This window comes from Bos grunniens, chromosome 19 (genome assembly GCF_055505025.1).
Source record: "Bos grunniens cultivar Pamir isolate PY7600 chromosome 19, Bosgru_T2T1.0, whole genome shotgun sequence".
Classification (NCBI taxonomy): Eukaryota; Metazoa; Chordata; class Mammalia; order Artiodactyla; family Bovidae; genus Bos; species Bos grunniens.
This window is the reverse complement of record NC_141183.1, coordinates 38290673-38302976: the sequence shown is the minus strand read 5'-3', so window position 1 is coordinate 38302976 and position 12304 is coordinate 38290673. Positions and strand designations below refer to the sequence as shown.

The following is a 12304-nucleotide window of genomic DNA, read 5'->3' as shown; positions in this document are numbered from 1 at the left end:
ATGCTTCTTGAATAAGAATAACCTAATAGCTGTGGCTTTATAGAATCTAAAGATGTCTTACTAAAAACCTAACAGTTTTTTGTTTTTTTTTTTACAATCAAACAGCTGTGAAAATAAACCAGTGCCCTTCAATGGACACCCCCATGTGTGGGACCACCCCACCGCTGATCACAGATCTGTCAGTCAACTTCCAGGACACAGAACTGTAAGGGGGGGTACTTTCTGTCCACGCTCCTCCGATGATGTGGAGATGGGTGACCAACAGGCAAATGCAAAAAAAGCAAATGTGATTTCAACTTTCTGGGTGGTGATTTTGGTACAAAAAATTAAGCAGGGGGTTGGGGGGGTTGCGGTTTCAAGTAGATTTTTTTTTGGCATGTATGTGAAAGCTCTTATTCCCAGATGAAATAAAAAATCCCAAGCAAGGTGAGACACATCATTTTATGTACAAACAGTCAATGGTACAGATGGAGTTACTTTTTATAAATATCTGCAGCAAATCCCCTAAAAAAAAAAAAAAGCTGTGAATAAAAACCACCTCACAGCACCAAGGGCCTGTCCTTCCCTAAAAGTGTTAACTTCCCAAGAGCCTATTCTTAGCCAAACACTTGTGGGGCCCTCCTGGGAAGGACAGGACCAGGCGAGAGCCTTCCCCTCTCCCCAGAGAGCCGAGGTGACGTGTAGGTCATCTGCTGCCCAAGACCCTGGAGTGATTAACCGTTTCTTCCCAAGACTTTAGTCATCCTTTTCAAGCTGCTGATTATACGTCTCTGTTTCCTGGCAGGGGCCCAGAGCAAGGGAGGAAAGGAACCTACAATAGTGGGGGGAAGTAGAAAACTCTGGCTATTCTGATAAAAAAAAAACAAACAACACTTTGTAATCAATGCAATGCTGTAAAGCCAATGGATCCAGTTCAGTAGAAGGAACACTGTGATTCAGGCTTCCGGAATCTACAGACAAGCATTTTTTTTTTTTTAAGCAAGAGAATTACTTAGCACCAATTTCTCTCTCTCCAGTAATACTTCCTTTTCCTCGGAGCCCTTGGCTGTAATGAGTCGGAGCGCAGTTCAGTGGTACTTTTCATCAGTAATGCAGCCGGGCAGGTGGGGGGCGCAGTCACTCGGCACAAACAGCGCTCTCACACCACTATGCAGCTCTGCTCAAGGGGGCCTCCTGACTCGGGGACACCGGCGGCCTCACCGTCTTCTCTGGGGGATGGCTCTCCAGCCCCAAGGGGCTTCACTCAAAGCGGCGCAGGTGGTTGTACAGAGACTGGACGTAGGTGAAGACGCACATGGGGTCCGGCTTGCGGCCCATCACCATCATGTCCTCCACCTCAATGAGGCGCTCGCAGTTGGCCAGGTTCCTGAAACACAGACACCCCATCAGAATGTCAGCCCCAGCCAGCAGCCAGCATCACTGCTGGGGAACACAGCTCAGCCCAGAGCTGGAGGCTCCTGAGTGTCCCCCAGTAGGGAATTCACATTACCCCACAAGAGTTTGTGGAGTTACTCTCTCTAATGCAGTGTTTCCCGAACTCCCACATGGAGGAAGCACCCTTCCAACTCGTGTTTTGACTTGACTGTTGTATTTCAGTCTCTCAGTCATGTCCAACTCTGTGACCCCGTGGACTGTAGCCTGCCAGGCTCCTGAGTCCATGGTATTCTCCAGGCAAGAATACTGGAGTGGCTTGCCATTTCCTTCTCCAGGGCATCTTCCCGAACCAGGGATTGAACCTGCACCTCCTGCATCGGCAGGTGGATTCGTTACCACTGAGCTACCAGAAAAGCCGCTTTAGCTAACTAGTGAGTGAGTGAAAGTCACTCAGCTGTGTCCGATTCTTTTCGACCCCATGGACTGTAGCCCACCAGGCTCCTCTGTCCGTGGGATTCTCCTGGCAAGAATATTGGAGTGGGTTGCCATTCCCTTCTCCAGGGAATCTTCCCAACCCAGGAATTAAACTGGGATCTCCTGCATTGCAGGCAGATTCTTTACTATCTGAGCCACCGGGGAGACCCAACTAAACTTACTTTAAATTTTCAGTGAAATTCAATTTCCCTTTCAGGTTTCACTAAATATTAAGTTCTGCTAAAAAAATTTTCAGTTTTTATTAATTTAGTCAAATTTATATGAATCAAAATGGTTAGTTTTATTGATAAACATCTAGCTCTGAAATTAAATTTCACTAAAAAAATCCAATGTCTATCAGCAGTGTATGGAGAATCAGCATAGACTATGAAAATAAATGTAAAATGAATCAGGTAAAAAATAAATCTACCCATATGCTTCCTAAAACAGTCTTTAACCTTTTTTTTAAAACCATAACCCATAGTTAGAGATCTTTCATGATTCAGCATACACATACCTGTATGGGGAAATAAAGTTTCACAAAAATATTGACCCTTTCTACTATTCATATTTTCTCTAGATTTCATCTTTCACTCCCCACTTCTTTTTTCAATTTTTTTTAATGCTGGTCATGAGCCATTAAGGGGCTTCCCAGGTGGCTCAGTGGTAAAGAATCCACCTGCCAATGCAGGAGATGCAGGTCCCTGAGTCTGGAAGATCCCCTGGAGGAGAAAATGGCAACCCACTCAAGTATTCTTGCCTGGAAAATCCCATGGGCGGAGGAGCCTGGTGGGCTACAGTCCATGGGGTCGCAAAGAGTCAGACACGACTAAGCATGCATACAAGGGTCACAACAACTCAAAGGTTTAAAAATTGCTTAAAATCATCTTGAGAGCCTCTCTCAACTCTGCCCTAGGCCTCATGCTCTGGGAAATACTGGTTTAACTTCTGGCCCACTGGGGTAGAAGAATGTGGAAACTGGGGCCTTTCACTGGGCTGGAAGAAAAGCCGTTCCCTCCATTGTTCCCAGCTGAGGGTGGGAACCGAAGGTACGGGCTTCAGGGTCTCGTGGGGATGAGCATGTACCTAGGAGTAATGGCAGGGGTCCTCTGTGATGCCCAGCACAGCCCCTCTCCCACCCTGCACCGGATGTGGCCAGACCCAGAAGGCCCAAAAGCAACTGCACTTGGTCCAGTCATCAGTGTCCTTCCTTCAGCAACTGTGTGCCCTCTTGTTCCAGGGTCCCTGGTCTTTTTGCCCCCATATATGAGGGGCTGGATGAACCACAAGCTGGAATCAAGATTGCTGGGAGAACTATTAATAACCTCAGATATGCTGATGACACCACCTGTATGGCAGAAAGCGAAGAACTAAAGAGCCTGTTGATGAAAGTGAAAGAGGAGAGTGAAAAAGTTGGCTTAAAACTCAACATTCAGAAAACTAAGATCATGGCATCTGGTCTGATCACTTCATGACAAATAGATGGGGAAACAGTGAGACTATTTTTCGGGGCTCCAAAATCACTGCAGATGGTGAATGCAGCCATGAAACTAAAAGACTCTTGTTCCTTGGAAGAAAAGCTATGACCAACCGAGACAGCATGTTAAAAAGCAGAGACATTACTTTGCCAACAAAGGTCTGTCTAGTCAAAGCTATGGTTTTTCCAGTAGTCATGTGTGGATGTGAGAGTTGGACCACAGAGGAAGCTGAGCGCTGAAGAGTTGATGCTTTTGAACTGTGGTGTTGGAGAAGACTCTTGAGAGTCTCTTGGACTGCAAGGAGACCCAACCAGTCCATCCTAAAGGAAATCAGTCCTGAATATTCATTGGAAAGACTGTTGCTGAAGCTGAAACTCCAATACTTTGGCCACCTGATTCGAAGAACTGACTCATAAGAAAAGACCCTGATGCTGGGAAAGATTGAAGGCGGGAGGAGAAGGGGATGACAAAGGATGAGATGGTTGGATGGCATCACGGACTCGATGGGCAAGAGTTTGTGCAAGCTCCGGGAGTTGGTGAAGGACAGGGAAGCCTGGCGTGCTGCAGTCCATGGGGTCCCAAAGAGTCAGACACGATGGAGTGACTGAACTGAACTGATATATGTGTCAGCATTCACACTCCAGCTGCACCCTTCCTAGCTACATGATTTGAGCAGGACACAACTTCTTGGGGCCTCAGTTTCCCCATCTGGAATAACAGCCACTTCACAGGGCGGTGGGAGGGATTAATGAGCGAATCACACAAAGCAGTTTGAGTGGCGTCTGGCATGGAGAGTTCAGTAACTGTGAGTGGTGATCACTGTTGCTGTTTGTATTGTAATGGTTCTCTCTAAACATCAGAGCAGGTCCTCAGGGGAAAGTGGCCGGAACTGGAACTCTAAAGAGCTGGGTTCAGCTCTTGGCTCTGCTCATTGCTCCAGCCTTCTGTGCCAATTCCTGGGGGTGGGGTAGAAATCAGCTTCCCACTGCCGCTCCCCTTCCAGGCAGGCTTGTTCACGCCCAGTACCCCGAGAGGTTTCTACCAGTCCCTACCGGCTCCCTGGCTTGCTTGCTCCAAAGACAAGCTGTGTAACATCAGCACGGGCCGTTCTTTGGTGCTGGCCTGATACCAGGCCTCAGATCAGAAACCAAATGTCAGGGTGAAACAGAGACACCTGTTCTGGATCCCACTGCTGCGTCCCCCTGGGTTTGGAGTGAGCAGCTAGTAAAGAAATCTGATGGGTTCATGGGGTGGCGAGTGCTTCTGGACCGATGAGCGGGCACCCTTGTTCCCCAGGATGGGCCAGGGTGGGGCTCAGTGTCAAGGGGGTTGGCGCTCTGACAAGAGTGTGCATGCAACAGTGCTTTGTTGAAAATCTGAGTTCCTGGGGAGGCCTTCAACCTGACTCCACCTCTCTGAGCTATCAGGTAGCATCTGAAGCCTTTTCCTCACCTGCAGCACAAGGATTCTCTCTCTCCCCCTCCCTCCCAGGGCTGCAGTCAGAGGATGCCAAGTGTTGTGCCCAGGTATCACCTCTGACAGCAGTGACCTCAGTAGTCAGTCCCTCCAGGAAATGTGGGCACCATTCAAACCCTAAACCTCAACCTTGGAAGAGAACTGAAATCCCATCCTCCAAACACCAAGCCCCTGGTGGAGGCCCTGCCTCGGCTGTGCTCACATCCAGGTCCAGGGAAGGGGCCCTAACTTCCTTCAAGGATGGTTCCAATTGCCCTGCTCTGACCATGGCAGGCTCTGACCATGAGGAAGTTCCTCCTCGCATTTCTTATGCTATTTTGCCTCTAAGTCCTTTCTACCTATTGTCCCCACAAGGCTATTCTCAGTCTAACTTTTTTCCCCACAGAAGAGCCTTTCACATGTTGGAAGAAAATCTTTTGTCTTTGTTTTGGTTGCTCTGGGTCTTCATTGCAGCTTGCGGGCTTTCTCCAGTCGTGGTGCTACGATCACTTGCCCTGTGGCACATGGGATTCCAGTTCCCCAAATAGGGATCAAAACCATGTCCCCACGTTGGAAGACAGACTCTTAGCCACTGGATCACCAGGAAAGTCCCAGGAGAAAATCTTAATATCCACATCTTTCCCTACAACTAAACACGTCTGCTTCCTTCACCATGCCCACAGTGGGTACCTGGGACCTCTGCCCTGAGCTGGTGGTTCTGGTTTCTCTCTAGCCCTCTTCATGGAAGAGCACCGAGAATCGTTGGCATGTTCTGAGTTTTGTCCAACCTGTGCTTCATTCTAGAGGCTGCGCTGGGCCTCCCAGTAAGGACATCCCTGCCCCTGCCCAGGGTGGCCCTCAGGATGGGCACTAAGGTCTGAACCTGTCATCACCCTCTACCCCCCCAGACAGGAAGCCATAGGCAAGATGCTGGCTTCCCCAGCAAAGAACCAAGGGACTGAGCCACATCCATCTTGTCCCCACCCCACCAGCCATGACAGTAACGACAAGATTCCTCTTGTAGCTGTGCACATAGCTCCTTGGGACGGGATGTGAGCAAAGGAAAACGATGATGCACTCTGACTTTTATAAAAACATTACAGTCTCAAAATAGTAGGGGCCCTGATTGCCTTTTAAGTGAAAACATGACTGCTTTTGTGAAAATAATACAAGCTTGTTTTAAACAGTTGGAGCGGCATGGAACAACAGTCCCAAGGAAAAAGTACAGATCATTTCAAATGTCACTGCACAGCGAGAACCAGAGTTACCCTCTGCCTACTACCAACTTTAGATGGATTTACTCAGCCCAACCTTGTTTGGAGTTAAGAAAGGGTCAGAGGGTTTTCTCCTATTACTTTCTATTGTGATCTTCAGTACCTACAGGGCTGTCAGGGAAATGGAGGAGGTGTGTGAGGGGCTATTTTTATTTGTTTAAGCCTTTTCTAAATGCAGCCTGGGATGCCAGGGCTTGACTACAGCCCCTATCTGGTTTTTCAGACACATGGGCACTACAAATAGCCTGGAAGCTCCTCAGCTGGGCCGTAACCTGAGAGCAGGGCACATTCTCCGCAGGGCAAGGGGGAGCCTCAGGCACAGGGCCCGGGCCAGGCTTGCACAACGCCTGGAGATATGGGGGGCAGAGCGCAGGGGGTCACACACCCGTAATACGGGCCGGTCCTCCCGCTTTCCAAGCCCTGAGCACCTGTCCAATAAGGGGAGCTCACTGAGCTGTCAGCACCGCATCACTCACACAGATTAGGCCCCGGGAAGCTCCGGGGAGGCAAGTTATTGGGAGAGGGGCACACAAACCCCTCTCACTCCCCAGGTTCTAGAGGTGTGTGCTTTTAAGACCCCTTGCTCACTGAAGGGTCTGGAAACATCTTCCTGATGTCAGGGAGCCCTGACCCTGCCGCTTTCCCTCCTCCGGTCGCCCCATGGTGCCCGCCGCAGCCTGCCTGTCTTACGTCCCTCCTGCTGCCCCCGTGGTCTCCGATGGCTTCTCATAGCCCTGTGGGTCTGCTTGGCTTCTGCTATCTAACCTCAGCATCTGTTAAGATGCTGATAATCAGTATTCTCCTGGAGGTCTCCCTGTGTTTTCTTTGCAGCTTTTTTCTTTTGTATCATTATTATTTTTTTAGTTTATTTTTCTCAGCTTAAAAAAAATATTTATTTATGGCTGTGCTGGGTCTTCATTGCCGTGCGGGCTTTCTCTGGCTGCGGTGAGAGGGGCTACTCTCTAGCTGTGGTGCACGGGCTTCCCACTGTGTGGCTTCTCTTGCTGCGGAGCACAGGCTCTAGGCGCCCGAGCTTCAGTCGTTGCAGCCCGTGGGCTTCAGTAGTTGTGGCTCGTGGGCTCTAGAGTGCAGGCTCAGTACCTCTGGCCCACAGGCTTAGCTGGTCCACAGAATGTGGAATCTTCCCGGACCAGGGATTGAACCCTCGTTCCCGACACTGGCAGGCGGATTTCTTAACCTCTGGACCACCAGGGAAGTCTCGCTTTCCAGCTTTTCTAACCAACTTATTGTCCAGGAAACTAGGTGAGCCAAGCTGCCGTCCTCCCAGGAGGCCTTGGGTGGGCAGGCCCACCCCATAGCTTGCTCCCCCAGGTACCTGGGAGGTGATATCCCAGATGACTCATGGGGGGAGGCACCTTCCTCCCCCTCAGGCCTACTGTAGTTGCCCCTCCCCTACCTCTCAAGTCAGCAGAAAAGCAAGAACTCATCTCAGGGGCCCACAGACCATCCTCCCCTCCCCAGCTGGCCTGAAACAGGCTCAGGCCACAGGGAGGCAAGGCCAATTTTTACCTTGTTGCTTTCTCTGGGTAGGAGAGAGGCAAAACCTGGAGCAGGCTCCCCCTACTCCCGCCCCTGATTTGGGAATAGAAGAAACATCTGGTTGGAGTCTGCAGGCGCTGTGAGCTCAAACCTCGTGCTGAGCCACGAATCTCTCTGGCTCCGGCTGCCAAGGGAAGCTGTGTTCCCTGAGAGCTGGGGTGCAGGGCCACCATCCCAGGGCCCCCCCTCTTTCCTGCACAAGCCCAGCCTAGTCCAGGGCTTAGGGTGACCAAGGCAGCCAGGGCATGAGCTGGCATGGCCTGGCCCCCTGAACTCGATGGGTCAGCCAAGGGTAGCCTCACCCAGCGTGGGTGGGACTTGGGGTGCCTACATCAGAGGTCCAGGCCCTGCACCCTCTGACCATGTGCTGTTTTGACAGCCACCCTTTCTAGGCTTGCAAACAGCTGGATCTCCTCCTGGGGAGACGCCCCCTTCCCAACATGGAGCTGTTACACTTGGCTTTCCTTCAGCATCGTCTGGACTCAGTTGTGTAACACACTCCGTCCAGAGCTGTTTCTGCAATTAGGATGACAGCTAATCCCAAGCAGCCAAGAAAGGAATGACTTTCAAAGTATACAAGGGGTTCTTGTGACCCCAAGGGGGCCGAGGGGCCACGCACGTCATCTGGGACAACACAATGGGGCAACACTGGCGGGCCGAGCGATCATGCTCAGGTTCTCCGATCTGTCCCCCAGGGCGAGACCCTCGGTACTGGGCTCCGGGATGTAACCTGTGAGCTGCAACTCCTCCAGCCAGGCTCGGGGCCAGGGTGTGGGGGCTGGAACAGACTGAGGGGGGCAGGCAAGGCAGTAGGGGGGGCACCTCCTGGACACGGGTACCAGGGCTGCAGACAAGACACGGAAGGGGCCAGGCACGCCGGATGGTGGAGGCTCACCCCCCAGGCACAAAGGAGGGCGGGTAGGAGAGAATGATAAATGTTCCCTCCAGGAAACTCGGGCTCCGGGAGGCCTTACTGCCCTCCAACCCTCCTCCCCTTAATTCCCAGCATCAGGCAGCCCTCAATACCCTCATCTCTACCCCCGTGCCTGCCCTGGATAGGGGTGGGGGACTCGATGGATTGTGGCAACAGCTCCCCCGCCCTCTGCCTCTGTGTTCAACACACAGGAGGCCCTGGGGTGAGGGCAGGAGGAGGGGGAAGGCAGGGTATTTATTCCCTAACCCTTCCTGACCGGTCATTGTGAGCTGGTCGCACCCACCCACTGCCCCAAAGCACGGCTCTACTAGCCAGCCCTCTGCGTCTGCGTAGAGCTGCTCTCCCCAGCCCGAGGGTATCGCAGGACACCTGGCTTCTTCCCACTTCAGCCCACTCATTTACAAGGAATCCCTTTGTTAAACTCTCCTGCCTACTCAATTTGAACGCACCCCCGCCAACCCGCCACCAGAGCCCTGACTGATACACCCCTTTGCCACTCTCCTGACGCCCTGGGGTAGCCCTCAATCTATAACCAAATCCCAAGCTCCCCAGCACCTCCTGACCCCAGAATCACCCATCACCCCCTCCTCTCCCTACGTGAAAGTCGCTCAGTCGTGTCCAACTCTTTTGCAACCCCATGGACTGTAGCCCACCAGGCTCCTCTGTCCATGGAATTGAATTCTCCAGGCAAGAATACTGAAGTGGGTTGCCATTCCCTTCTCCAGGGGATCCTCCGGACCTAGGGATCAAGCCCAGGTCTCCTGCACTACAGGCAGATTCTTTACCCTCTCAGCCACCAGGGAAGCCCCTCCTCTCTCTATGAGCACGTCTTAAGAAGGTAGGCAATTTTATAATCAACGCTTTTGATCACATTTAGGGGAGCAAAATGGACCCACTGGAGAAGTCTGAAATGTCCCCCAGGCAGATATTACTCAATTTCCTGCTGTTCGGCAGCTGGGGCTTGGCCAAAGCAACCGTGCCTTCCGACCCCCCAGACTCACTCGGCCATGGTGAAGGCCAGCTCGAAGTTCTGCCGCCGCTGTGTGGGGCTCAGCGCGTTGTAGTCAAAGGCGTCAGGGAAGAAGGAGTGCACTAGGGCGCAGAAGGCCATCCCGTCACTCCAGCTGGAGGAGAAGTTCTGCAGGTCCACGTGCTGCGAGGCCAAGGCAGGGGGATGAGGTGGAGAGGGGGTACGGTGCCGGCTTCAGCTCCCCCCCTGACTCGACCCCACGGTCCTCCCAGCCACTCCCCAGGCAACCATCCATCCAGCTCAGTAATAAGTGCCCATGCTTGCTGGACTCCCAGCTGGGGACCCATCGGGAGGGCATGGTTTCTCCAGCTCCTACCCCTCCGTCCAACCCTGGGGTTCCTGGAACGACAGCTGGGGGTGATGCCCACTCCAGCCTCTGGTCGGGGTCCCAGCGGCCCAGCCGGGCTCACCTGGTAGCCAAGTGTTTTGCTGCGGCACCACTCGAGCAGGATCTGCTTGATGCTGCTGGCACTGGCCACGCCGAAGCTCTGCGAGCGCTTCAGCTTCGCCCGTGTCTCGCCCTTCCCCCTGCGGACAGAGGGCAGGCCTGCTGGGTGGGGGCTGCGGGGCAGGGGTTGGGGGCTGCCCCTCAGCTGCCATCTCCTCGGAGACCATGCTTCACCTGCTCACTCAGGTAGCACGCAACCTCCCAACCCCACACCCACGTCTAGGCAGGAGCCGTGCATCCCAGAGCACAGCCTGCCTCAATGGGATCTGACAGACCAGCCCTGCTTCTAGCCTCTGGGCTGCCTTTTACTCACCACGCTGGTGATCTGGGGATAGAGGGCCTAAGCCCACCCGGCCCTCCTCCCCTCTGCCTGGAGCATCCGCTCCACTTCCCTTCATCCCACCCTCCTCTGAGCCTCCCTCTTGGGCTGCCCTCCCTGACGGCTCTTTCCTAGCCCAGAGGGATAGTTTTCTCCTCTGGGTCCTATGGACACTCCTTGATGGCCAAGATCAGGTGTCAGGGTCAGTGGGACACTTCCTGGGTTTGTCCCCCTCACTAAAGTCAGAGCCTTGAGAGCTGGGACTTGGGGTGGGGTTATCATCATACAGGCCTGGGCCTACCATTCAAGCAGTAGGCGTTAATATCACCAGAGGAAGGAAGGCTGGATAAATTGCAAAGTTGGACTTGATCTCTAAGGGGGTGGGGTTGGGGTGTTGAAGGGGCTGGTGGGCCCTGGGTCTCGCTGTGTCACCTCCCAGCTCCTACTGGGAACCCCAGGGACTGCCCTCTGGTCTCCCCTGTCACGCCCTGAAACCAACTTCTCCAGTTGGGTGAGGAATGTGGGCGTGAGGGTGGCCAGGGGCCCCTCTGGAATGCAGGGAGGGGGCTGGGCTCTCACCAGGCCTTGCCTGGCCCGCCTGCCCCCTCCTCTCCTCCCTCCATTGGTGCTGCCTGCCTCTCAGCCCACCCCACCCTGTAGTCAGCCCTGACCTTGTGTTTTGCCCAAGAGGTCACATATTGGGGAACAGAAAGGGCCAGCTTTGCTGCGCTGTGCCTGCCTGACCCTGGTCTGAGTCCTGGCCTCTCTGGGGGCCCTGACTGATCTGGAGAGCATCCGTACTTGCCGGCTGTATCCTGCTCCCATTTCTCAAACAATGCCTTCCGGGCCTGTGCCCCAGACGTGCGGGGCAGCGTCTGTGACCTCACCAGCTCCCGGCGACGCTCCCCGGGTCGATGGGCCTGAGTCGTGGCTGGTGGCTGCGGGGATGGCGGTGACTGGGGTGGCGTCACCAGCGGAGGGCTGAGTCAGGGAGGGAGAGAACCACAGAGTCAGGAACACAGACCCGCCCATCACTAGCTCACCAGGCCCCCGGTCCCCCGCCCCGGGTCCCCTGCCCCACTGAGTGTGAAATGAGGCAGCAACCGGGCTCCAGGGAGAGAGGAAACACCACTGGCTCTAGTCCCCAACCGGTTCTGCAGGTTTTCTGAGCTGAGCTGTTCTCTGAGGCAGGCCAGACAGCCCATGGGCCCCCCTCTCTGGGAGTAATCACCCCTTGTCAGGTGTCAGTGCCTGGGGTTGGGGGGCATTCTCCTTGCGGGAGGTGAACCCAGAGCCACCCCCAGGGCCAGGCCCCCTCCATGCCACCACTGAAAAGCTCCCCTTTGTCTCTCCCAGAACAGTTCGCCAGAAAGTCACAATCCTCCTTTCATTATTAAAAGGAGGTGGCGGGCGGGGGAGGTCAAGCCAGCCCCGCCCCCAGCTCTGATCACAATCCAGTGGGCCTGGGGGAGCCTGGGGACCCCTGTAGGCCAGAAGGCGGTAGACCTGCCCCAGGCTGGGGGTCCTACCTCCAGGGACCTCCTTGGCCAGGGACAGGAAGCACCCAGCTGGAAGGGAGGGGCCCAGCCAGGATGGATGAAGAGGAAAGCAGAGATGGTCCCACGCTCCATCTTCCTGGGTGGACTGAGACACCCCCTCCAGTCTGTGCACAGACTTGCTTTCAAGGCTCCTCAGTGAAACCAGTCTGCGGCCATAAAACCCTCTACCTCCTAGCCTCACTGCCTCATTTCCCTGGAGGTCAGCACAGGGAGCTCCCTGCAGGGGCCCAGGCAGCCTGGGTCCAAGGCAAAGCCCAGGCGCTTCCTGGGGAGGGACGATCCCTCCCCACCAGGGACTGGGGCCCTGACTCAGACTCACCTGTTGTTGTTCCTGCTGGCCGTCATAGCCCCGAAGCCAGAGCTGGACAGAGACCGTGGGAGGGAAGAATTCTTCTCTGA

At 54.2% G+C, this 12304-nt stretch overlaps 1 protein-coding gene across 2 annotated transcripts in view; it reads right to left on the bottom strand.

Moving 5' to 3' along the window:
- Positions 1-422: 422 nt before the first annotated feature.
- SMTNL2 (smoothelin like 2) overlaps positions 423-12304 on the bottom strand; it is a 21766-nt gene continuing 9884 nt past the window's right edge. For both annotated transcript variants that reach the window (XM_086359541.1, XM_086359542.1), the window contains 5 exons: positions 12225-12300; positions 11148-11327; positions 9990-10107; positions 9551-9702; positions 423-1366 (listed from right to left, as the gene is read on the bottom strand). In XM_086359541.1, coding sequence (XP_086215667.1) covers positions 1240-1366; positions 9551-9702; positions 9990-10107; positions 11148-11327; positions 12225-12300 — 653 coding nt within the window. In that variant the 3' untranslated portion in view covers positions 423-1239. The remainder of the gene's footprint in view (positions 1367-9550; positions 9703-9989; positions 10108-11147; positions 11328-12224; positions 12301-12304) is intronic.